Below are 26,547 nucleotides of genomic sequence, written 5' to 3' on the forward strand. Positions count from 1 at the left end.
GAACCCTAGATTTAAAGAGGAAATGTGCCAGCTCTTTTCTAGTTATCAGTGAAGTCATATTTAAGAAAAATACAAACTATAGACTCAATCATCTAATCTTTTGAATTTCTTCCTTCAGCAATGCATTAGAGTTCCCCCAATGACCAAAGGCTCAAAATCCTCCAAAATCTTCTGGGTTTCTCTATAAACTCAGTTTCAACTGCAAGGGGCCAGGAGGGACAATACAAGATAACAGGACCCCCCTAAGCCTCATCTACATCACTAATATCACAGCCTCTCAAAGTGATGGTGAAAACCGGAAGGCCTGACTCCTTTGTTTAGTGAATGATTATCCTTTCACTGTGTGGCTATAGTCTTAGAACAGAAGAGATACAAGAAACATATGCAGAAGCAAATAAGTTCCAGTTAGGTAGAACAACTGTGCCCAAGTTTCCAAACTAGTATGGTCCTCACACAGAAAGGAAGCAAGGTTTCATTCTGGTCTGTACCAAGACTTGGAAGGATGGGGAGAATCCTGCATGGGGGAGAATCCTGCAGGGGGGATAATCCAACCAGGGACTATTCCCACTAATGTCCACTAAAGACCCAATTATGGCTAACTTGACAGCTGCTTGGAGATGGACCACCTACTACAAGAGGGAAAGAAGACACTTGAGTACTCTGTGACTTATTGTCTTGGGCACCATAAAAAAGAAAGAAGAAAATTCAAACAATTCCTCAGAGACTGTTAAAATTTTTACCAGTCTAAAAGAAACCGATCCATGATTTTTTCAGGCTGACAGTGCCACCTAGTGGCTTCCCATCTTAAACTCATCTGGGCCAGCCACCTCTAAGTGGATAGATATGTTAATTAACCTCATAAAAAAAAACAAAGCTTCTAGCATCTCTTCCCAAAAGTAAAAACAGAGTGGAAAACATCACAGCATTTTGGGAAAAGTGAGGAAAACTGGTCTACCACTCAAAATACCAAACCCACCAACTAAGAAGAAATACAGCATGTTGCTGGACCCAAATAGTCTATTCAACAGTACTGGTCGCTGTCAAAGGAATCAATCCTGGGACACTTCAGGAGAGCTCTCAGAAAAACACATCACATGAGGAAAAAACTCAAAACCATGAGAGGCCCCAAACAGAAAGAAGTTTGAGTTCACATACACTCTGACATGGAAATCGAAGAAAAAGCCATTTATCAGGCAGACAGAAGTCCTAAAATAGTCTACAACTTTAACTCACGAACTCTAAATGAAGTTACGCAAATGTATGACAAGAAAGCTCTTACAGTTTCCAAGTCCCCTGCGATAAACACACACACGCATGCAATCACTGCACACGCATACAAACCCCAGTGGCTTAAAACAGAAACGCTTCAGCTCTGGGTTGATTGTTCAGATCTTTGTATTAGCACTAGCTGACAATGTCCACCAGGCATCTTAAGATGCCAAGAATGACTCACCTTGGCAACAAACTGCTTGTCCTTTTGGTCCAAATTAGCAGTGGGAGCCACATAGTCTCTCCATATTCTCAGCCTGCGTTCCTTGGCAAACCTGGCAACGAAAACAAGGATGCAAATCATTCAGACAGAATAGGTCAGCAAATGGAATCCACCATCACCATTGGGGCAAACAGTACAGAATCCTACTCTACCTCAGAAACAAGACACCCAAGAGAAAGGCCACCTGTGAAACCAGAACAAAGTGTGAAAGACACAGGAAAGAGTGTACAGGAACTGAACTGTCCAACAAAGATATAGACCATACACCCTTGGCTGGCAGACCGGGGTCTAGGTGCGCACTTTCTCAAGCCCAGACAGTACAAGTCCATCTTGAATAGCTCGTTAGCTTATCCAGTCTCTCCTGAGGGACTACTAAAATGCCAGGCACTGGAATGACAGACGCAGAGCAACGGCTCTCTGAAGTGGGAGGAACACCCACATCTAAACAAACAAATACATTTTTAAAAAAACACAGGCCTGCTCAATTTCCATTTGAATACCAAAAAAAAAAAAAAGATTATCAGCTAACCAAATCTTCTGTGAAAAACAAGAACACAATGGTCTCTGTAGTGCATCTAAAGAAGAAGAAAAGGGACAAAAATCCAGTAGAAGTTCACTTACAAAAGTGAAAAAAAGGTGTTGGCAGACACTGGTTTTACAGCACCAAAGCCATTAGGAATTTTTTCAGTTAGGGTAAGAGAGCGAAATGGAATATGTGCAAAGATTTAAAAAAAAAACAGTGAACAGCTGTATTTTCAAATACACTTTTTGTGTTTTATATTTACAAAAGTCTTTACAGATAAATGGACACACGTGCAAGGGAAAGGAACGCTTACTTGTGAAAACAGTATCGCAAATTTTATTTATTTGCAACCTTTTTAAAAAAAAAGGCAGCACTAAAATGAGAAAGAGACGAAGTAGCATGTATTAGTTGTAAAATACATAAAATACTTTGACACGGATTTAACAATGCAATCGAGTCAAATACTGCATGCAAAAGAGCAGGCAAGTAATCACAGATTATTGAAATACGATTTGCATTCCTTGGTCTAAACCTGTATTTTAATGATGAGCTAAAAATCCATATAATCTAAAGATGTTATAAAACATGTAGATACTACTGCCATTGTACTCACTTCAAAGAGAGGCAGGAACTTAAAGAATGCAGAAAGAATGATCAACCAAAATTATATTTAGAATAATGGACTTACAGAATTTTCTGAACAACAACAAAAAAAATTTGGAGCATCACTGAATAATCTGAGGTATTTGGAACCACTGTATATGGTAAGAGTATTCTATCTTTTGAATTTAATTGTGGAACATAAAAACTAAAAAATTTAATATAATTTTTAAAATCAGGTATGCCATATCTAATGGCCCAGATTAGAATCTACTTTTGTAAAAAAGTTGCAAGTCTTTCTGCTTATGAGTACAGAAAGATATGAAAGACTCAGAGGAAGAGAACTATACTCATCCAGTTCATGTTCTTGTACATCTCTTAGCTGTGCCTCAAAGGCCAAAAACGTAAAGTTGTCAAGACCATTATAACTTAATGGTTCTGAAGTAAGTCATACAACATACCTTGAGAGTGGACCATTGTCATCAGTAGCTGGTGGGTCTTCTGCTTAAATTCATCCTGGGAGATGGTGGCTGGGGCTTTCCCCAAGCATAATCTCCATTCATCTACTCTTGGTACCTGCTTCATTTTCTTCCCTTTACCCCATCAAGTGAACAAAGTTCACCTACACCTAGATATTCCTGACCTTGACACTTGAAATAGCCATTCAATCTTTGGAATATCCAACTACTGTTTTTCTAGAAATAAGTTATTTTCTACATAAGTCTTTAACCACAAAACACCTAGCTAAAAATGTGACAACAGCACCCCACAGTTACATTAACATTTTTATTAACATACAATGTATTATTTGCCCCAGGGGTACAGGTCTATGAGTAATCAGGCTTACACATTTCACAGCACTCACCAGAGCACATACCCTCCCCAGTGTCCATAACCCAGCCACCCTATCCCTCCCTCCCACCCCCCAGCAACCCTCAGTTTGTTTCCTGGGATTAAGAGTCTCTTACAGCTTATCTCCCTCCCCAGTCCCATCTTGTTTCACGTTTTCCGTCCCTACCTTAACATTTTTTTTTTAAAGATTTTATTTATTTATTTGACAGAGAGAGATCACAAGTAGACAGAGAGGCAGGCAGAGAGAGAGAGAGAGAGAGGGAAGCAGGCTCCCCGCCGAGCAGAGAGCCCGATACGGGACTCGATCCCAGGACCCTGAGATCATGACCTGAGCCGAAGGCAGCGGCTTAACCCACTGAGCCACCCAGGTGCCCCTACCTTAACATTTTTAACTAAAACATGTTTCAATAAATGAGGGCATGAGGTCTCACAGTAACACTGACTGGTCCTGTTTTAGGACCCAAAGGCTCTATCTTTCCATCATACCCCTGGCTCCAACCTGCTTGTTTGGTAGTAGTTGATAAGTGATTACATTATCCTCAAATGAGCCTCAAGTTTATTTCATTCCAAATGCCTAAAACCCAGAATTTCAGTGAGGGGCTTGGGGGGCAGGTAGTGACCCAAAAACAGTAAAGCAGCAAATCGGGTTTGCTGAATGAAAATCTAGCCCTTACCGCAGAGCAATGAATCAGACAACCCAAAGACTTAGAACTAAGCAACTCCTCAATGAGATCTTAGCCTCATTTGGAATTTCCTTAATCCTTTACTGAAATATAACAAATACTGACATAGATAGGTGAGAGAAGATCACTAGATTTCTTTCCCTAAAGATCCTCAACAAGATCCTTGGCTGGAAGCCTTCCCTGACAGACCTTACCTCTCAGCTGCCCTCAGCTTTTCTGCGCCCCGAGTATAAACTGCAATCGACCAATCCACACAGCGAGCAAAACCTTCCTTCAGGAGGAGCTCTGTGATGTTGCCATTCTGAAAAACAAGGCACATGAAAAGGCAGGCACAAGAGAATCCATTTCTCTAGACTGCTGACACAATCAACAGTCACAATCCATACTGCAGTTCATATATTTAAAAAAAAAAGGAAAGGAATAAAGCATTTCTCTCATTAAGAAACCAGCTCTGAGGTGGGAGACATCACTCTGTGGCAACTCCTAACAGCCTTGGCTTCCCATCCCCACAACACCCAGCACAGTAACTCTCCCTTAACAGGAGTAGGATAAATGTTAGTGGCATTGAATGGAATTGACATTTCAATAGCTCTTCTTGTGGGCAGAGGAGGATGTTAATCTTTAGTAGAGATTACACCTTATTATTTGCTTCCCTAAGATCAGCACTTACTCCCCTTCTCATAAGGAGAAAGCTGAAGGCTGAGTAAGGAATAACTTCAGCTACATTTTCCCAGTGAATTACAATTTCCATTCTACTGTGACATCTGGTAGGGCACAGCAGAAAGCTAGTCCTTCAGACAAAACATGACCTTGGCACATTCCAAACCAAGCCTCCCAGCCTTCCACAACGGCCAGCATGAAAGTATTCTCTAGCCAAAGAATAAGTAACAGTAGTTTATTCTGTACTGGACATAGGTTATAAGAATGAAAATTCACTTGCACTTGGGTAGTACAAAACAACATCACTTCCTTTCCAAGAGGAACCCACCCACCAAAGTATATGTATGGGAAGAACTGAGAGTCAAAACTAGATGAACATAAAGAACCTATTTCCTGCTCAAAAGCAGAGTTAGAAGGTAAATGGCTAAGGCCTGAAGTACACAAACTAATTTTTCCATAAAAAAGTTTCCTCATGATAGTTCTAGCGACACTTTTTTTAAACATTTATTTGAATTATGTTAATTAGCTGAATAAAAATTTTAAAAAATATTTTAAAATACATAAATATTTGATAGAATTCAAAAAATAAATTCATAAAGATTTCTTTGAGAGAGAGAGAGAGCAAGGGGCAAAGAGCAAGGGGCAGAGAGAGAGAGGAGAGAATCTCAAGCCAACTTCTTGCTGAGCAGGGAGCCCAACAAGGGGCTCGATCTCAGGACCCATGATCTGAGCCAAAACCAAGAGTCAGACACCTAGCTGACTGAGCCACCCCGGTGTCCCTAGTTCCACCAACACTTTAAAGAGCTACCTCCAGACCTACATACAAAGCTCAGCAATCTTGTACTACACACTTCAGTGCAATTGCTCATCTATGGGGCAGCCCCTCAACTTGCCTATTCCCAACCTCAAGGACCAACAATTGAGGAAACAGGAGTTCTCCTCCCCTTACAAACTCAAAAGCTGAGGTTCCTTTTCTAAAGTGAGTAAGTCTGACGGATCTGTTCAATTCTATCAGTTAACTGAAGTCCCCCTAGAAAATGCCTCAAAAATCAGATGATAATCCTGCCAAGAGATTTAAGTGGTTCTTAAATACAGAGAGAAGAGAAGTAAACCACAGCCCATCAAGCACCAAATGCACCCCCAACCCCACCCAGCCCAGTCTGTATGGGCATACTCACTGGATGAAGGATGGTACCCAGAATGTTCTGGTTGTGGCAGCTCTCCAGAATGATCTGAACATCTCTCTGAAGCAGTCTAGACTCGGTGAAAAATTTGGCTTCTGCAGCAAAGGGTTCTGGTGTTTCACTGCCATCTGCTTCCCGTCGAAAAGTTGGGCACTGAAGCAAAAGTAAGGTAGGTGGGTAATGAGCCTCAAGGTGTGTGCCAGGGACTCCAAAACCACACCAACCCACCCAAAACCACAAATACCACAAAGTTAAGTTGAGGAGGTCTCAAATCAGGCCTTCTAACCCCTTTTAAAAACATACTGGTAAAAGGGAATCGAAATAGCATCTTGTCAGACTTCTTGGGAAAGTAAATAAAATGCATGTCACTATCATGGGGCAATTTTAAATTATATTTGAAAATTACCCCTTGCCAAAAAAAGAGTCACCACTGACTAGTTTTAAATCCCTAATTTTTTTTTTAAATCAAAATGGATATTTTACATTGAGACAGTCATTCTCAGGGGAGATGGGAAGCTCTGAAGTTCACTTTCTGCATCTCAACCACCTCTTCACACAGCCCAAAACGCTAAGTACTTTAAAAAAAATGTTTTTAAATCTTATTTGATCTAACAGAGAATAGTCCCACTGCAATGCCTACAGTAGAAAAATACTCTAGTCAGGTGTTAACACTGGGAAGAATCAGTAAATCCAGAGTCCCAGAGGAGAAGAAGCTACCCGTCAGTGAACACTTCCACAAACCCTAAATCCACCCCCATAGCCCAGTGTAAGGTCTGACCTTGATCCCTGACAGCATGACCGTAACCAGGTAGTAATCTGGGAGGAGCAGGGCCCTGACCACACTCCCGTCTCGCACGTGCTCGATGATAGCTGTGTGACAGAACAAACAGCATAAGTCACTAGCCAAAGTTGTGCCAGGGATAAACAATGCCCAATCAAACTGCATTTAACACAGTTCATCTCCCCCAAAAACCTCAGAAAGCCTCCCTCTGAGAAGTGACGAAACACTGGAAGATCATGAGTATCCATACAACAGACTCTTCTACGAACTATTCCTAGGAATACAGATTAGACCAACTTCTAGGTCTTCTCCACTTTCTGGGATCTCACGGCTCATACCTAAGCTTCGTTATCCATAAGCTCGCTGGCTCACCACTTAAGTACCAAGTGCACAGCAAGAAAGAAGTAATAATTCAGACTTGGTAATCATTTTATTTTACTCTGTCTGTAATTAATAGGTCTCAAAACTGGGCCAGGAACTACAGTGTGAATGAGTGCGTGCGCAAACACGTACGTGTGTGTGTGTGTGTGTGTGTGTGTGTTTACATGTATACAGAATATAATTTCAGGGATATTACTTAAGTGGTAGCTTTTAGAAAACAGGAAGATATCCAATGTGGAAAATTACCAGCAATCTCCTCCCCTGCACCAGCAAAGGATTAACCTCTGTCAGAACACATCTGTTGTAACCTACAAAACTGGATTCAAGTTACCTTCCAAAATACCACAGTGCTGTTATACTCTTAACAATTTCCTCTGGCTACCGAGTAAAACAGCTTTTATAAACTTCGAGAAACTTGAAAACAAACAGAAATCACTCTGTATTATGTCTTTCCCCCCAGGCCTCACCATTGACAGGTTTCTGATGGCGTGAGTCCACAAAGTGCCTTGGGTTCTCGATGGTATACTTGAGGTCCCGGATAGTATGTGAGCCGTTCCCCTCACTCCACATTCCTTTCTTAGCTGCCTTTGCTTGTTCCTCACATTCTGAGAGCCGGTTCTGCTCAGGACTGGGACATGAAAAAGAAGCATGTGATGAGCTCACAAGGTGTAGGGGGGTGGGGATCAGGTTCTTCTTTGAACTCTGGGTTTCTTCCGCATCTGCTCCCCTTGAAGAAACCAAAGCATTTGTTTCACATCTATGGCTACAGGCCTAAGCCTGTAACTAGAAAAATCACCATGAGTGTAATTTCCGGATTCCAGACTTGTTCCCTCAAACAACAGATTCGCTCCTAAGAGCATTTAATGAGAAGATGCAAAGAACACACATCTCAGTACTGCCACCATCAGTGATTCCAAGAGAACAAGTTGGTGGCTCAGAGGGAAGCCTCTCTGGGGGTTACAGCTTCATTTAACCACCCCAGACTCAGGAACTGGATCCAGGAAGAGCTCCACTGGATCCAGGAAGAGCTCGGCAGGACACAGCACAAGGAAAGTGACTAAGAACCACCCTTACTCCCTACTGTCTACAGAACAGGGCTGGGGAATACAGAGCAAATACTGTTATTACAGATGTCAGCCCAAAACTACTTACACATTCAGTAAAGACCAGCAAGCCAAAAGCAGTCTGAAAAGCTTCCATTTTGAAAATGGAAGACTCCTCCTCCATGACGCAGGAAACCAAATATATATGAGAACAGTGAAAACCAGAAGATAGACCAAAAAGCAAAACCAGAAATGGCTCTCCCCCACCCCCAGCCACCACCCTCACACACACATCCCTGAGCTAAAGAGAACAGTGAACTCTGAGGCCTTGCCACAATGTCAACACCTGGTTCCATCAAAGGCTATATGCATAAACTGAATCTCCCACCGTAAGTAGTAGGGATATCAGAACAGAGATCCCTGACCTATAATTTCTCAAGCCAGAAGTCTTCAGTACTATTCTTTCCCCGTCTTCCCCAAAAAAGACAGTCACATCTTTGGGGACCCAAGACTGCAACCAGAATTCAATAAAAAGTATGGCTTAAGAGATAGAAGCAAACATAGAAACTGAAAAAAGGAGAAGTCAAGACAGCTTTCAAGAAAAAAGATCAGGACTCCAAGGGAGATTTCTTTGTTGAGATGGTACAACAGAGTTATGGGCTTTTTAAAAATTTCATTCTGGTTGCCAACTGGATTCCCAAAAAATACTGCAATCATAATCATGCCAACATTTCTCCTTAAGATACAACTTCAGCCTCCAAAAACACCACCTAAGACAAAGGTCTTTATTTAATTAAATTCCCACATGCTCACTCCCCAATTATAGGCTCCAACAAATGTTTCTTTGCAGTTTGAAAGGACCCACAGAAGTTTATAGCGAACGAGTTGGCCTCAAGTCTACGAAGGCAGGAAAAATGTAAAAAAAGTACATTCTTGTCTCTGCTCATCCCCATCACTGGTACAGTTCGTGCAAATATTTACCTAAAGCCTTTTGTACACCAACAACAGTCATATAATATAGCAAGGACTTAATGATTTAAACAGCATCTTTAGCCTCCAAATTACTGATGTAACATATCACTTTTCAGAGACTAAAGTGTTAATTAAAGCCAGCTGCAATCCATCCTACTGTGAGCCAACACTGGTGAACTTGAACATGATACATGTGCTATAAAGCTTACATAACTAACACTCATTCCCATTATCTTCACACTGCCATTAGCTGAACAAATACATTTTTACCTACTACTGATGCATCTACAGATCTGTAGACCAAAATGGGCTTAAAAGGCTTGGGAGAGACAGAAAATTTTCCCTGACTTTTAAGCAGAACCATTGAGCCCTTGTCAGTTTCCCTAGATCCTAAGCAACAGATTTTGCTCTGAATTCTATTTATTCACTCCACTTTACTTTTCGCTGCACTTATTTCTTGCACATGATATATTGTATGCCTATTTCTTTATTGGTTTCCTGTCTGTCTCCCCATTAAAATGTTAGCAGAAACTGTTTGTTCACTGCTGTATTCTCAGTGCCCAGAACACAGCCCAGCACACAGTAAGTGTTCAATAAATCTTTTGGGACGGATGGATAGTCTGGAACTGAGTGTCTATTATCATGTAAGACATAGCCTGTTGGCTCTTATGAATATAATGAATGGAAGTGGCTTGTCTCTAACTCCCTTATTTAAAGGAGTTACACATGTCAAATGCCACTAGTGAATCTTGAGTGACCTCCTGGCTCAGAAAAATCCACACTGGGTCAAGAAATGTCCTAAATGTCAGGAGAGCACCAGCAGTTTACCCACTGTACGCCAGGGACAGGAAAGAAAATGCAGCAAAGCCACAGTAGAGCTGACTACACAACCTCTTTTAGGTGACCCCAGCTCTCACAGTGGAGAAGGAAATTTAAGGGGGTAGGAAGAGTAATAAATACTTACTTATTAGCTCTCATGCCTTCTCTCCGGGTGGCCAAGCCTTCTGCAACCAGAGACTCTGCAATGTTTTCCCCATTGGTATCTGAGGAGGAAAAAGGGAATTAAACACAAGATGCCAATCTGTCTCCAACAGCAGCAGAGCTCAAACGGAACCACTTTTCACCCTAAGCTCCTCAAGAAGAATGATGTTGCCAGAGAACTGGACAAGGCAGCAATACAGTGTTGGGTTTTTCAGAAAACTTCTTCTCCCAAAATGTCTAGTCTTGAAGACCCAAAGATCTATAAATCTTCTTCAGGACTTTGTTTCTAATTTTCTTGTGTATCTCCCAAGCCAAAGGCAATCTCAGGAACTACAGAGACTGAAAGAAAAGCAAGACACACACAGCAGCCCTAGAAAGTATAAAGAACACTGACCTAAGCAGCAGGGGCCTGGAGCGGAACACAAATTCTGCCACTTAATAGCTTAGACAAGGTCCCTCAGTATCATCATTTATTTATCTATAAAATGGGAAGTGTACCCACCACATGGGTTCTTGTGAAAATTAAACAATGTCTGTAAATCTAACACAGTGCCCAGCACACAACAGGAATTAAAAACAAAAAATTAGTCCACACACCTGCTGTGCAATCAGATGGATTCATTTAGGATTGTCTATCATGTTTTACACAGGAAGTCTTAATTCCTCTCAGGATGCCCTATTCTCTGCTCCAAGAGGACACCAAGACAAGCTACACCATTTGTCAAAAGACTTTCTCCTGCTCTGAGAGACACAGGGGCAGAGGTGGTGTCTAGATTTCTAATCTATCATATAACAGCAGGCAAGAAAAATGAAGGTAAACTTAAAACCCAATCTGATTAGGTTCTAGCTGGGCACTTGAAACATTAATTGCATTTCCATGCTACTGAAAAAGCTTTCAGGTTCTGTATGCTCTTAAATCTCTGCTTGTCAGACAAAGCGATAAAGGAAGACATCTGTGAAGGAACTGCTGCATAAAAATCTTTAATATGGCAAAGAACAAGGTCCCAGATAAACTGAAACACAGGAGTCTAGCTAATAGGTACCGTCAGCAAAGAATAAAATTCTGTAAGATTTATATTTAATACACTATATACTGACTTCGCTAAGCAGTAACAATATACACACCAACCCCAAATCCAGCCTAAATGCCTTGCCATTAGCATTGCCCAGATTGCTACAGGAGCAAATTACAAGCTTCTTTTCCTACCAAGGCAAGTCGAGATGAATGATATTTATACAACGAATTCTCAGGTTCTGAGGCTGAGCATAGATCACCAGAACCTTTCCACTGAGGTTACTGTTGAGGCCAGACATAGACACACACAGCTATCTGACATTAGCAAATATTACACTGGTTGTTTCAAAGCAACAGGAATCCCAAAGAGTAAAAAGTCAAAAGGAAGGGTTTAATAATAAAATGAAATCTTGAGCAATAAGGTGCCAAGATGTCAGGGAGTAGAAAGAATGAAGCCCTGGTACAAACAAGGTATGTGGTCACAAAACCAGCCAATCAACTGCATGCCAAATAGCTTTCAGTTTCTTGGCAGAGGGTGCTCTGAAATGGCCCTTGGCTGTCCCACTTCTAAAAAGTGAGTTCTGATTGCTCCTTCAAAAGGGAGAAAAATGTATTTCCCTGGATTGAACTCCGGCAACAAAATGTGGTGGATAGATACTGAAATGGGGAATTTGTAGGGTAAGGATCTTATTCTTGCTTAGTACTTATCAAATTATAAAACTGACCAAGTCACAACTGGGATGGAATTCTGAGCAAGTGGGTGACTATATTTTCTCCAAAAGTCAGAAGACTAACTTTTTTTAAATAAGTTTGAAGTCAACCAAAAATTCTCAAATTCTACCATTCTTCTCCATCACAAAAAGGAAGTAGCCACGAAACAGGATAAACATATGGATACTGATTATCTAAGCCAATGCATCCTTTCACTAGAATTGGCATGGAGATTTCCTTAAAAGAGCTGAGTGAAAATATTAAACTTTTAAGTCATTTAAACCTTTAAAACTAAAAGATGTAGATGATTCCAAACATTCAGGGTAGGCAATTCCAAACATTCTTTCAGTCTGTATTTACGATCACTTCCTAGGCACTAGGAAGGAGGTCTTATTCTAAACACTAGCATGTTATCATGCACATATATCCAGTTTATAATGTGGGTCAATTTTAAAAGTGAACTTTCTAGAAACAACAAAGAATTTTAAATGTCAACTTCCCTTAAAATACTTAGACCATTTTAGTTGAAGACCGGGTTTACTTAAAAGAACTCTCAGAGGTGGTGTCTTTATAGAGCTATCTGTGCCTGCCATTTTCTGTAGCTTCAGGTAGGTCTGCGGCAGGGTAACAGAAGACTGACCAGCTGTTATGGAACTGCAATTTTGTAGGTAATAAAATCCCTGAGCAACTGCATTTTGAAGACCATGAGCTTCTATTCTTTCTAACCAGGAGCCATCTAACAATAATGCTTAAGTGCTTTATTTCCCATTACATTATCTGAATGTTGGGCAAAAGGCAAATTTGTTTCTCTTTCTGAAAAGATTCTATATATTTCTATAATTTCCCATTCAATCAAGAAGCAGACAGCCAAATGTTTGGGAGGCTAAAAAGGGCATTTGTCTACCGGGTAAATCAAATGAGACCTCTCCAGGGTCATCCTGGAGTCATCCAACTCACTTTCCTAAGACCTCTACAGTTAAAATCAGAATCTTAAGAGAATGCTGTTAGCTGCTTGCTTACTTCCAGTTAACTGACTACCCAAGTCAAAAAATTATCTAAAGCAGCTCAGTGGGAAGGTTATTTTATCAAAGAATCACAGAATTTAATCAAAGATTTAAAAAAAAAAAAAAAACCTGCTCCCAAAATAACTCCCAAAATGGCTGCTTTATGGAGAACACTCTACCAATCCTTTCAATGTCCTATTTCTGTTCAAACTCCATCCCACAATCTTATTCTGTTCCTCCCCCTAATCCAAAAAAGATCAGAACACCTCCTACCACATGAGCCACCTGGCCCAGCTGAACAGCAGGCATATGTGCATGTGCACACACATTACGGAGTACATACTCTGTGCCAGGGCCAAGTACTTCACGCACACTATCTCTTTCAACTCTCTCAATAGCTTACAAATGAAAAAACTAGGACTTACACAAAGGCTAAGAGTTAAATAAGAGTACATGGTAACAGAAGCCAGAATTCTAACCCACATCTACACAACTCCAAAGCCTGTGCTCTTTCCATTCCATTCCAAACCATGTGGCTTGCAAAAACCCATGAGTCCTAAACAACCCTTCCTTTCCCAAAAGACAGATAAAGGAAATAGAAGATGCAATAGGAAATCTATAGGAATTCAATTAGCACTATGACCTAGAAGGACAGAGCCGTTGAGTGACACAGGCCGATGGTCTAAATATAAGGAAGGATGCTATGGGTACTACGCACACCTAACCCAGGCCAGCAAAGCACGCACAGGAGTAAACAAGGAGCAGCAATCAGGGACATTGCACCAGGAGCACCTATGCACCACGAGAGCTCCAGTACTCAAAAGACTTCCAATTGCACCCACAGCCAACTGTCCTAGAACTACCTCCACCAGAACTCACACCTGCCTTCCACCAGATAAAATCTGATCTTTGGAGCAACTCTGGACTCAGAGAGAAGGCCTTTTCTCCTTGCTAACTCACCTTTTCCAAGGTAGATCATGCCATACTCTCGCCCCTGAGGAGTCTTGTTTTCTATAGTGAAACAGACTTCCTTCCCAATCAGCTTCTTCCGAAGGAACTCTCGGGCAGGAAATGCCCAGGGCTGCAAGACAAAACAAATGTGTCACATGAGAACTGCCTAGTTTCCGACCACAATCAGCATTCAAGCAACTTCATTCCTTCAATATCCTGGCCCTACATTAAGCCCTGAGAGGAATATAAAAATGAAATGCACGTAACATAGATTGCATTTTTACAGGGCTCATAAAAAAGGAGGATCTAGTGGGGCGCCTGGGTGGCTCAGTCAGTTAAGTGTCTACCTTTGGCTCAGGTCATGATCCTGGGGTCCTGGGACAGAGCCCCACATCAGGCTCCCAACTCAGTGAGCAGTCTGCTTCTCCCTCTACCCCTCCCCCTGCTCATGCTCATTTGCGCTCTGTCAAATAAATAAAACCTTTCAAAAAAAAAAAAAAAAAAAAGGGAGGATCCAGCAATTGGTTTCACTAGCACATGCCCTCAAAGCAGATGTCATAGTTGCCCAGATTCTGGCAGGACTTTCTCCTCCACTACTTTCTATTCAGAGCTATAGTTTCCTCCATGAGTAATAATATTTCCAATTTTGCCAATAATTTTTCAGCACTTGCCATAAGCCACCCACTACTCTAAATGCTTTATATTTATCAACCCACTCTTGAATGAGAAGTCCAGGCTCCAGGAACTCACCCAGTCAAAGGGAAAACATAAGCAACTACCATCTCCATTTGTTTGCCTCTTTCCAGTTTACAAAGTGCTTTCACTGATTATTACACTAGCCGAAACCGGTTCAAGGCATCGTCAGAGTAAAGGCAAGGTTCTAGTACTCTTATTTCACAGTGAGTCTCCTGCTCAAGGAAGAGCCTTGCTTCTATCATTTCCCCCACCTTTTTTAAGAACAGCAGAGTTGAGAAGGGCAAGAACTAGTCTCCCCAAAATGTTTCCTTTTCCTGCTCTATCCTGGGGCTGCACCAGTGGAAGCCAGGCCCCAGAATCTTAGGGAAGACACCAGTAACAGGCGCTGATAAGGAGTCATCTTGACAATGACATTCTTCCCTCCAACCATCTAAGGCCCTAACATAAGGGGTGAGCCAGACATCCACAAAATGCGAAGTCTCCCACCCCACCACTTCTAGGATGGTACAAAGGAAGAGGTCTCCTCTGAAAGAGTCCAGTCAGTCAGAGGCCAGCTGCACTGCACTTGAATTTACAGTCTAGACCTAGCTCAGTGCCCCCAAGTTCCCTCAGAACAGAAATGAGGAAGGAGGGGGTAAAAGTTCAAGGAACATAGGATCTGCAGGACCTCATGTGCAGAAAAAAACGCAAAGCACGAAAGGTAAGTGTGCATAGATATGCATGTTTACAACTGCCCAGAGCCACAGAGCTCGGGCTACAGAGAGTAAACATAAACAGTACATCACTGGCCTGGAAAAGAAGCCTCTGCTAACATTTTCAGACCATTAAGATTATCCCATGGGTCTACCCAATAAGCTTTTCTAAAAGAAAAACATCTTTTTCTCAGAAACCAGAAGTCAATCCAAAGATGGCAATCCACCAGAAGTCAATGACTTCTCAGAAACCAGAAGTCAATCCAAAGATGGCAATCCACCAATCTGTTGGGCTGATACTCACAAAACTAGCAGTGTTACAGAACATCAGTTGGGAATGCTTCTAGGAAGACCTGATTCTGTGTAAGCGTTCTCAAAGACACAAAAACAAGCTTATCCTCATTCATCTAATGCTCTTTCCTCAAAGCACCCAAGAACAAAAGAGCCAATCACTCAATGGTCCTACAAAGTTCATCATATTTTCATGTCCCATTTCTACCCCCTGCTCCACTCCCTAAAAATGAAAGCAGCCACCTGTCACCAATGAGTCTTGTAATTGAAAAATGAGCCCAATTGTCAACCACATCACAAAAACTGTACTAAACAAACTAAAACTAAAGCCTCCTCCATTCTGATGACCTTAGTGATTCACTTAATTCTAACAACAGCCTGAGCCATGTCCTACAGCTACCTCGTGTTCAGGATTCAGCTCTGAGGCCCCACCAGTATCTAAAATTCAGTAAAATGTGGTTTTCCTAAATACTTGGAAAAGCTCTGACAAAACAAGTACTCCTAAAGGACTTTGGTAAAAACTCATTCATCAAGGGTCAGTTCACAAGGAACTATCTAGCACCTATGGGCAAACCTGCAATTTCTACCAACTAGACAAAAGTCCTAAAAGCTTTTAAGACTCGCTGAAGGAGCACCCTTCTCTTCAACCTTAGGACCTCGTATTTTACAGCTGGTAAGTCACTGGGCAATAAAAGAAAGCCACACTGGAGGTCGTAGAAAGGACATATACCTAATCCTATAAGAAAAAATAACCTAATTTCTATAACCTTGCTTTTTTAAAACCAGCCTCTCGAGTCGTGTTCCACCCAGAGGTGGGCACATTCCCAAACCGCACAAGATTTTAGCTATGAAGAGAGGCAACTGAGAGACCCATGGAAGCGACTGACCACATCACTCCTCGCAAGGCCCAGAGAGCACTCCAGGACAAATCTTTGTCCAAGTGTCCATACGGAGGACAGCCAGCAGACACCCATTTGCTGGAGAAGGCTATCCCAACACAGCCTCCCAGAACAACTCTAGGAATCAAATACAGGAAAAGTTGCCCAAAGCATTTATCAAATGAGCTCCAGAATGGCCTCACAGGAAGGAAAGCTATGGTCTGTTCATGATGTCTCAGCGCTCAATCTAAGAAGCAAATGGCTGTTAAGTAGCTGAGACTCCAAATCACCTCCTCCCTTTAGAATGCTCAACAGCAGGCAAGCTAGCAGCCTGCACTCTGCTCCCTGCCTCAAGCAAGGTCTAAGGTCTACTACAAGGAAATGAGTTTTTTAATCCCAATCTTTTCTTTGAACCAGGTAGACTCCTCCACTACTGAACAGATGTATATTCAGTATGTATATATATATTCAGTGTATGTAAATCCTTAAAGCTAGCTACTTTTTTCCATGCCCCAATGCTCAATACTTCTTATCCCATCTTCTAATCACCCCACCCACTGCACCCCATGTGATATAACCAATTCTTCTATGGCTCACCACCCCACCATCCTAAGTCTTAAAGGCTCCACTGAACATAGGACCATAACATTCATTTCTGGATTTCTCATGAAACCAACACAGGGCTTCACGCATAACAGGAACTCAGTAAATCTGTGGGAAATAAGTATGTAATTCCCACAGTGCCCGTCAATGCAGTATCTAGGCTGCCTAGAGTAGCTAGGCAACACTGGGGATTAGCCTGGAATAGAGCAGTGACAACTGGGGACGTACAGTGGAGCTGTTTTTACTACCACAGAACTTAGGAGAGAATGGGGCTTCTTTGAAAGAAGGTATCATGAGTGAAGGCAGAGAATAAGGAACCAAATGATATTTGGGACAGTGATACAAAGGGAAGCAAATGAGCCATACCATCCCTGACTCCTGAATGTGAAAAAAATAGACAACATGCTCCAAAACAAAGGAAAACCAGAGGAAAAGGGTAATGCCACATTCCACAATCCACTGATCCCCAAAAAGGAGAAGCTCAGTTTTTAAACTTCATTATTCTGTTTATTCACTGTGTATCTGTTTCGTGTCAGACACTGACTAGGCTCAAGAACAGAGATGAGGTAAGGTCCCACCTGTCGAAGAGCTTACAGTGTAGTAGACAAAGACATACATATAAACATGGAATGAATGTGGGAATAACACTGAGCAGGGGAATAAATTTTGTTTCAAAAAGATCTGGGAGCATATGGAGAAAGGATTAGAGGGGAAGAGAATGAAGGCAGAAGGACCATTATTTCAGCATTCCTAGCAGACCATCAGAGTGGAAGAAAGAACAACGGAAGTAGCAATGAAGTTTCAAGGATGGAGAAGAGATCTCTTAAAGGAGGCGGACTCTTTCTAGTTCTTAATAAAGGCCTACATGTCATAGGGAAGAGCAAAGAAAATAGGGTTTCTGATTTGGATTACCAGTTGGTGTCACTGGTCACGAGCCAAAGCAGCTTCAAAAGCGAGGTAGCAGGGGGGTGGGGAAAAAACAGATTACAGCAGGGAAAAGAGAGACTGGATGATCGGATTATCAGGACAGAGAAGTGGTGACTGTGGCTGAGAAAGGGTGAAATCTGCAACCATCAAATACTTCACATTTCCGGGACCTTTGAAGAGTTACCAGGACAAACAATGAGATGGAGCTGCTCTGGAAGAGAAGAAAAAAGTACGACCGGTACAAATACATGAAACTAGAATGAGGGCTGGGATCAGATCCTGTAGTATTCCCTCAGCTAGGATAGTTCCTGTAAGATTTTACTGTACTATTACATAGAATACTGTTAAAATATTTTAGAACGAGTTCCAACTGGCCTTGTGTTCCTCTGCCCTAGATTCCCATCCACGAAACAGGAAATTAAAACCCAACCCTTCTTTCTTAGAGGCTATGTTGCATCTTTCTTCTGGGGCAATGAACTTAATCAGCCCTAGCCAGCCAGCGTCAACTCTCCTTTCATGAGTACTCAAGCTGTTACACAACACACAACTGAAAGAAAAATAACTATTCCAAATGTTGGTCAAGAAAAGCACTTAGGATCCAAAATATGAAAACTACTAAGAGAGAGTTAATCTTCAGGACTTGGTCTAACAGTATTAGTACTAACAGTACTAGTATTTACAGTAGAAATTAACAAACAGCAGTAGTGATTATAAGTAACATTTATCAAGCACTTTATAGACACATGCTAAACACTTGACATGATCTTGTTTCATCCTCACTAAACAACCCAATGTCTACACTATCACTATTCCTAATACTTGTGGTCACTTATGGAAGACCAATGAAAAAGAATTTCTTTGGCCTACTTTGTCATCAGCCCAAGAATCTAACTGGATTGCTGCTAACAATTACAGGGGACTTTTCTCCATTTTCTAGAATACTGATTCATTATTGTAATTCAAACAAAATGCCCCTTTATTATAGATTTTTAAAAACTACATGTTTTCCTTAAACAGAAGATCCCCTGAGTTGCATTTTCTTCTTCACTTCCACATCAGGAACAGCAGAGGTAAGGTGAGGTACCAAACTTGCCCAATTATCATCGAGTTGGGAAAAGGACAAGTAATTACAATCCAGAAATTTCACTTTTGATGATAGCCAAGCACTACTTAAGAAGAGACAAGAACTGAGGTTTCAAAGAATGGGAGCCAAGAAGACTAAACCATGCCAAATTTGGACTCAAAGTAGTTGCTAGGAGATGTAAGAACTGAAGGAGTCCAAAGCAGACCACAAAGACAGCAAGGTGGGCAGGCGTTAGAGGCAGGAAAACAGGGCAATGGAGGGGATGCTGGGACACAGGGTCAGAAGTCTCTTAAATCACCATAACACAATGGCTTTTGACTACCTGTGAGCCACAAGCTGCCTTAAGAAACCAATTAAAACTCCCTCCTTTAACAATGCATGTTTACACAAAACTTTGCAAACAATTTCAGGGGGTTCAAAGATGTCTTTAGGGGTTCATGGATCCAAGATTAAGAATCTGTAATAAAACAGAGGCATGCAGTATACTACTATTTATGAAAGGAAGAGTGTCTGCTGGGACAGGTGGTAAGTAGCTCTGGAAGGAGATACAACACACTAACAACATCAGTAGTCCCTGGAGAGAACTAGATTTCTTACTCTCTATCCTTCTGAATTTTGAACATGAAGAATTCAAACATAAATTAATAAAAGAACTCTTCCATAACCAATGGCAACCTCAAATGACTGAGACAACCTAGCAAATATTCCAACCTAGGCCAAGAGAAGGAGTGAAAACATGGACAAACCAGAAGAGGCTCCAAGCTTATGGGAAAAGATAGGAGAAAAGGGCCAGAGACAGGGATCACTGCTAACAGTGGTGAATGTGGAAACCCATGCAAGCCATGACAGGTATATCCAGACCCTCACTCCCATGATATAAAACTAATACCCAAAATACACAAGAAAAGATTACAAAACTTCCATCGGTCTAGGAGATTGGGCTACAACCTAGGTCCACAGCCTCAGGGAAGCCTCTGGAAGCACCTACCTCATCTGGGGTATCTTTTGCATCAGGCTGAGTTGCGGCTGCCCGGCGTGCAAGATTTCCAGCTCGAATGTTGCTAAGATTGATCTGCCTCTCGGGAGGAGGCCCGCCACGAGGCTGCCCTCTAACAATGATGGCACAGCCTGAGAGGACCTACAGAGGGAGAAAAAAAGAGAAAATTAACTGTCTAGAGGTAAGATTACCATAACAGAAGTTGTTCACTTACTGTATCCCCAACATCTCGAACAGTACTTGGCTCCTTGGAGGCATTCAAATATTTGTGGAATGACTGGTGAATGGCTAAATGAATGGGATTGTTTTTAATTTCTTTTTTTTTTTTTAAGATTTTATTTATTTATTTATTTATTTATTTATTTATTTGTCTCAGAGACCGAGAGAGAGAGCAAGCAAGCGAGAGAGAGCATGTGCCCAAGCAGGCAGAGTGGCAGGCAGAGGCGGAGAAAGAAGCAGGCTCTCTGCCGAGCAAGGAGCCCGATGTGGGACTCAATCGCAGGATCCTGGGATCACGACCTGAGCCAAAGGCAGAGGCTTAACCGACTGAGCCACCCAGGCGTCCCTGTTTTTAATTTCATAAGAGAAATACTTACAGGCTAGCTTCTCAAAAGACAGACCCAAAGATAGAAGAAGGAATTAAACAAACAATGGAATAGTCATAAAATAAATAGACTGTTCAGGATAAAGAGGCATGTGAGACATGAAGATGAATGATGTTTGTAATTTCATCCCAGTGAGCACCACCACCATGTTCTTGTCAATTATTAAGAAGTTAATGTCTTGCCATCCACACATCCCATTCTAGGATGAAGGCAAGCAATGGAAGGCCTAAGAAAAAGGGAAGCTGAAGGAAGAAGCCCCTAAGTCCATCCGCAAGGAGGTGAGTATTGGGCAATGCTACACTTCCGTTGCAGACAGCACTCAGTCTAGAGTAAGGGAGACATATGAAGTGATCTAGAAAGTCCACGCTCTCCAGGATTAAAACAGAAAAATCAAAGAGGCATCTTACAGCTCCCAAGCACAGTAGCTCCTTTTAGCTCTCTAATCAAAGGCACCAGGCATAGAACCCACTGCAAAAGAGCTCTGAAGCTCACTGGGATTTAACTTAAAATACATGCAGGGGAGAAGAACGAAGGATTTCAAGTGGGAGAAGAGAAGAAAAGGCGTAGAGAAAAAAATGACAAACGTCACCCAGGCTATTCAAGTTGTCTTCGCTCAGCGAGGCACAATTTAATGAACAGATGGGCTCAGGCACTGGCTTCACTAGATCTGAGAAACTCCCAATCTCAACGCTTCAAAATAAGAAATATCTGCTGAAAAATTAGGAGATAGAAGGTTGGAGAGTTCTGCCAACAGAGAGGCCTATGGTAGACAATACCACGGAGTTTTCTGTAAAGAAATGATGCCTAGAAAGGAAGGCACTCCTGTATACATTTGCTTAGCTAATACTTCGCCCTCGCCTCTTCACTTTAATTAGTGCTTTAAATTGTGAAATATAAATACTGAAGTACATTCAAACACACACATACACATTCAAAAATAAGCAAACAACTGAGTAACCACCACCCAAGTGAAGGACTAGGAACGCTGCTGGAACCTAGGCTCCCCTGTGCCCCACTACTTATAGCCCCTTCCCCTGCCACCATTACGACAACCCTTCCCTTGCTTTCCTGTACAGTTTTACCATTTATGTCTACATCTCTACACGTATGGTTTCATTTTTTCCTATTTCTGAACTCTCTATAAATTGAGTCTACTGTGTGTGCCCATATGTAACTTGCTTTGCCTTTGTTTTGTTTTTCTTGGTGAAACTCATCTGTGTTGATGTAAAACACTTGTTTATTCACCTTCATGGCTATATATTTCATTGTATGAACAATTTTTATCCATTCTACTAGCTTTTACAGAAACTGTCCGACAAATACACACGTTCCAATTTTAAAATAATAGTGCTCTGATTAACATGACAGTATCCTCAATACTTTAATCATATAGACCTTAGTCTAAATAGCTCTTCTCTGGCTACATCAGGACAACACATAAAAAAGACAGTCTTTCTTACTTAGTTACAAGTCATGCTCTTCATTTATACCCTTTCTGCTCAAGTGCTACCAGCAATTAAACTCTATGGCTTCCAACCAAACAGCCTTTCTAACTGCCTCTTCCCGAGAACCCATGCCCTGGGCATCATCCCTAGCAACTGACATTCTAAAAAGACAAGCTTTCAAGGTGAAGCCAGGAAAGAACAGGTATACTAGAACACTGAATGCTTGGTGCTCCTGAAATGAGAAGCGCCCAAGGATGTAAAAGAAAAGAGCTAGGATCGGATTCATTTATAGTCCAGCCTCCGCAAGCAGCAGAAGCAAGAACAGCATACTGTAGAATACCTGCGCTTGAAATCATTCACATACAAGTTCTGAATGGGGCTGACAAGAGCCAAGCTACATACAGGATATAAACCAGAGCATTTGTCCCCAGTGCCTGGTCCTCAGTTGTAGACAACCTTTCACAAAAAGTAACAAAGTACTCCCAGGAGACGCAGTACTTCTCAGCGAGCCCAGCTGGGAAAGCTAAGGTCCATTTACAAGAAAACCCACCTTAGCTGACCAAGGTAAACCCTGATGAGTGAGCACTGACCCAGGCTAGAGGGGGGAAAGGTGCTTATTTCTCAAGTCTGACCCCAAAAAACAAAACAAAACAAAAACAAAAAAACAAAAAACACTGAAAAGCTCAAGAACAGAATGACCAATGAGAAGAATCCCTTTGTCCCTAAATATCAGAAACGTGCTACCTCTAATGCCTCTACCTAGTAAAACAGATCCCTGGGGGGTAATGGGTCTATAACTATTACCCTGGCCCCATAAAGTGTTTTGGCAAACAACTTGTGCATAGGAATTTTGCAAAACTTCCTCTGTACCTCCTCGCCTCTCCCTGAATGCTATTTGGAAGACTCAGAACATCTCTGCATTATTGCACCAAATATGCCATTCAGACAACAGTCAATGCTTGGATTAATATTGGAGAGAGAGGACTTCCTTTACAGGTTACCTGACACCTTTTATACTACTGAGTGTACAAATTCAGGTAGCAGGCACCAATTCAATCTCCTAACCATAAGAACAGATGCTCATCGTGGCAGGCACCGCCATTCCTATTCCCCCAGGAGGAGAGCACGGACACATGTACATCTTTCCTGTGAAACTCGCTCCCCCTCATTCAGCCATAGCCTTAGCAGAGAAGCAGGAAAAGACTACATCTGCAGACCGTTAAAAAAGAAGAGACCTATCTACAAGAGAAGAACTAGTTTCCTTCCTACTATTTACAGGAACTGAAATTGCATAAAGGAGGTGTAGTGTGTTGAACTACCTCCATTTCAGCTTCTAAGGATTGTTAAACGCCTTCCACCTGCCTTATTTGCCAAGAGTCTCTACTCAAGTTCCTCCTCAATTTAAAAAAATTTTTTTTTTTTTTAAAGAATTAAAGCGAGGTGAGGGGGCACCAGAGGGGGAGATGGGGGAAGGGAGGGAGGGGCAGAGTGAGAAAGTGAGAATCTCAAGCAGGATCCACACCCAGCATGGAGCCCAGTGTAGGACTCAATCACACAATCCTGAGATCATGACCTGAGCTGAAATCAAGAATTAGACACTTAACTGACTAAGCCACCCAGGCGTCCCCCTCAATAAAAATATTTTAATGGTCTTCTCTTATGCAAGGTTCTTCACCAAATAAAGCTAAGGAGAAATAGCTTTTGGAGGAAAAAAATATTTAAAGGGTCTTTAAAAATGTAAAAGACCAAACGTTTATATGTCGAATTTAACTTGTATCTCCTATAGCACCAAATCATTTTTCCTCTCTGAAAGACCTGACATCTAAGCAGATAACACTTGTAATTTTATTCACTGACTGATTCATTTATTCATTTATTAAATATATGCAAATCTGAGTACCTACTGTGTGCCAGGTATTGTTCTAGGCAAGTGACATACTCAGTGAAATAAAACAGACAAAAGTATCCACTCTCAGAGAGCAAACATTCTAGTAGGAGGAGACAAACAATAAACATAAGTAAATAAAATACAGTGTTTATCAGAATTTTAATTTCGGAAGAATAATGTTAAGACGGAGAGGAAACTGTCACAGATAATTGTTCTGCCAAAGCTGTACTGATTCATGTTGCAAACTTTCATGGATGCAGTAATTATCCTTAATTGCTAATTTATAGGGCATAAAAAGCAAATCATATGGTAACTGCTTTATCCAATTATATTAATAAAATGACATACTCTAGAAAAACAATCTTAGCCCTACCTGATAGAGCAGGAGGTTTGTGAAAACAGCTGTCACAATGAATCAGTTTGATTGCAGTTATGGATTAGACATTTCTCAGCTCTGCCAATAAAGGTTGCAAAGGGACTGGTGTGATTCAGAGGACCTAGCTTCAGAGTACAAGTTAGATGGTGACAAAGGCTGAGACAAGCCAGCTATGCAGGAAAATAGGGACTCAAACTGTTCAAGCCCACTTACAGGTTTACAGGGAGATTTACCTACAGTGAAACACTTTATAGGCAGCCACTAAAATGTTGCCCAGCAACAGAATACCACATTAAAACTTCACTAGATCCTGACAGATGATTTGGTGCACGTAACTCTTAAACCCCCAGACCATAGACATTAAGACAGAAAAAACTTTAACTATGCTATATACTTAAGGAAAAAAAAATGATGGTATAGAAATCCATTTAAGTATGGGGCACCTGGGTGGTGCAGGTGGTTGAGTGTCCAACTCTTGGTTTCAGCTCAGGTCGTGATCTCAGGGTAGTGAAATCAAGCCCCGCATCGGGCTCCACAGTCAGCACAGAGCCTGCTCGGGCTCCTCTCTCCCTTGACCTCTCCCCCTTGCACATGCCCCTTCTCTCTCTCAAATAAATAAAATCTTTTCCAAAAAGGAAAATCCATTTAAGTGTGACAATAAAGCCAGTATTTTTTTTTCACAGTACCAACAGTAAAAGTCATCTTGGCCTAAGAATGGAATCTTATTAGCTGAGAACATCTCATTAAGCTCTGCAAGGAGAACTAGATTAACAGATATATCTGCCTATTAAGATTCAAGAGGAATATCTTAGCAACACCTGCCAATATGAAGACCTAATATAAATAAGGGGAGCCACTTGATGAACGTTAATGTTACCAATAAGGCCCAAAATAAACCCACATGTTTATGGCCAAATAATTTTCAAAAAGGGTGCTAAGATAATGCAGTTGGGAAAGAATCTTTTCAACGAAAATGTGCTGAGAAAACAGTATCTGCAGGCAAAAGAATAAAGTTGGACCTCTACCTCACATCATATACAAAACTTAGCTCAGAAAGTAGCCAACTTAAATATAAGAGTTAAAACTACAAAACCCTTAGGAAAAAAAAATACAGGTATAAATCTTCATGACTTTCGATTAGGCAATGGTTTCTAGATATGATGCCATCTTACAAAGCACAAACAAACAAAAAAAGGATAAAGTGGCTGTCAAAATTAAAACCTAGGGACTCAATGAACACTATAAAGAAAGTGAAAAGATAGTATTTACAAAACGTATCTGATGAGGATCCAGTGTCTAGAATAAGGAACTACTGGAACTCAATTAAAAAAAAAAAAAAAGACACAATTTAAAAAGGGAAAAAGATGTGCATACACTTTGCTAAAGAAATATACATGTGATCAATAAGTACATGAAAAATAATCAAAATCATTAGTAACAGGGGAAATGCAAATCAAAGCCATAATGACCCGGGCGGTGCCTGGGTGGCGTTTAGTCAGTTAAGGGTCTGCCTTTGGCTCAGGTCACGATCTCAGGGTCCTGGGATAGAGCCCTGCATCAGGCTCCCTGCTCAGCGAGGGTCTGCTTCTCCCACTCCCTCTGTGCTCTCTCTTTCTCTCTCAAGTAAGTAAGTAAAATCCTTTAAAAAAAAAAAAAAAAAAAGGAAATCCTTAACCAAAAAAAAAGCCACAATGGTCCCTTCAGCTACTACGATAGCTTTAATCAAGAAGACCAACAATAATAAGTGTTTGCAAGGATGTGGAGAAATTAGAACCCCCCTACATTGTTGGTAATCCAGTCATTCTGGAAAACAGTGTGACAGTTCCTCAAAAGTTAAACAAAGCATTATCATATGACCCAACAATTCCACTCCTAGGTTTATACCCAAGAGAATATGACCACACAAAAACTTGCACACAAACGTTTATTCCAACACTGTTCATAAGAGCCAAAAAGAGTGGAAACAACCCAAACATCCTTCAAATGTGAATAAATAAAATGTGGTATATCCATAAAATGGAATATTTGGAAATAAGGAACGAAGTACTGCTTAATGCTACATGAACGAACCTGGAAAACATTACAGTAATTGAAAGAAGCCAGACAGAAAAAGCCACACATTTTATAATTCCGTTTATATGTATGTCCAACAGGCAAATCCATAGACAGAAAGAGGATTAGTGGCTCCAAGGGCTGGAGGGAGGGGAGCTAATGGGTATAGGGTTTATCTTT

The 26,547-nt window shown here is 41.3% G+C and overlaps 1 protein-coding gene across 1 annotated transcript in view; it reads right to left on the minus strand.

Annotated features, from left to right (window-relative positions):
- The window catches only part of SND1 (staphylococcal nuclease and tudor domain containing 1), a 411,695-nt gene that overhangs the window by 361,099 nt on the left and 24,049 nt on the right, over nucleotides 1-26,547 (minus strand). The window contains exons 2-9 of the mRNA XM_032869880.1: nucleotides 19,993-20,142; nucleotides 13,843-13,963; nucleotides 10,136-10,214; nucleotides 7,624-7,784; nucleotides 6,773-6,864; nucleotides 5,989-6,147; nucleotides 4,345-4,451; nucleotides 1,454-1,544 (exon numbers count right to left, since the gene is read on the minus strand). Coding sequence (XP_032725771.1) covers nucleotides 1,454-1,544; nucleotides 4,345-4,451; nucleotides 5,989-6,147; nucleotides 6,773-6,864; nucleotides 7,624-7,784; nucleotides 10,136-10,214; nucleotides 13,843-13,963; nucleotides 19,993-20,142 — 960 coding nt within the window. The remainder of the gene's footprint in view (nucleotides 1-1,453; nucleotides 1,545-4,344; nucleotides 4,452-5,988; nucleotides 6,148-6,772; nucleotides 6,865-7,623; nucleotides 7,785-10,135; nucleotides 10,215-13,842; nucleotides 13,964-19,992; nucleotides 20,143-26,547) is intronic.

This window comes from Lontra canadensis, unplaced genomic scaffold (assembly GCF_010015895.1).
Source record: "Lontra canadensis isolate GAN:19392208 unplaced genomic scaffold, GSC_riverotter_1.0 scaffold2, whole genome shotgun sequence".
Classification (NCBI taxonomy): domain Eukaryota; kingdom Metazoa; phylum Chordata; class Mammalia; order Carnivora; family Mustelidae; genus Lontra; species Lontra canadensis.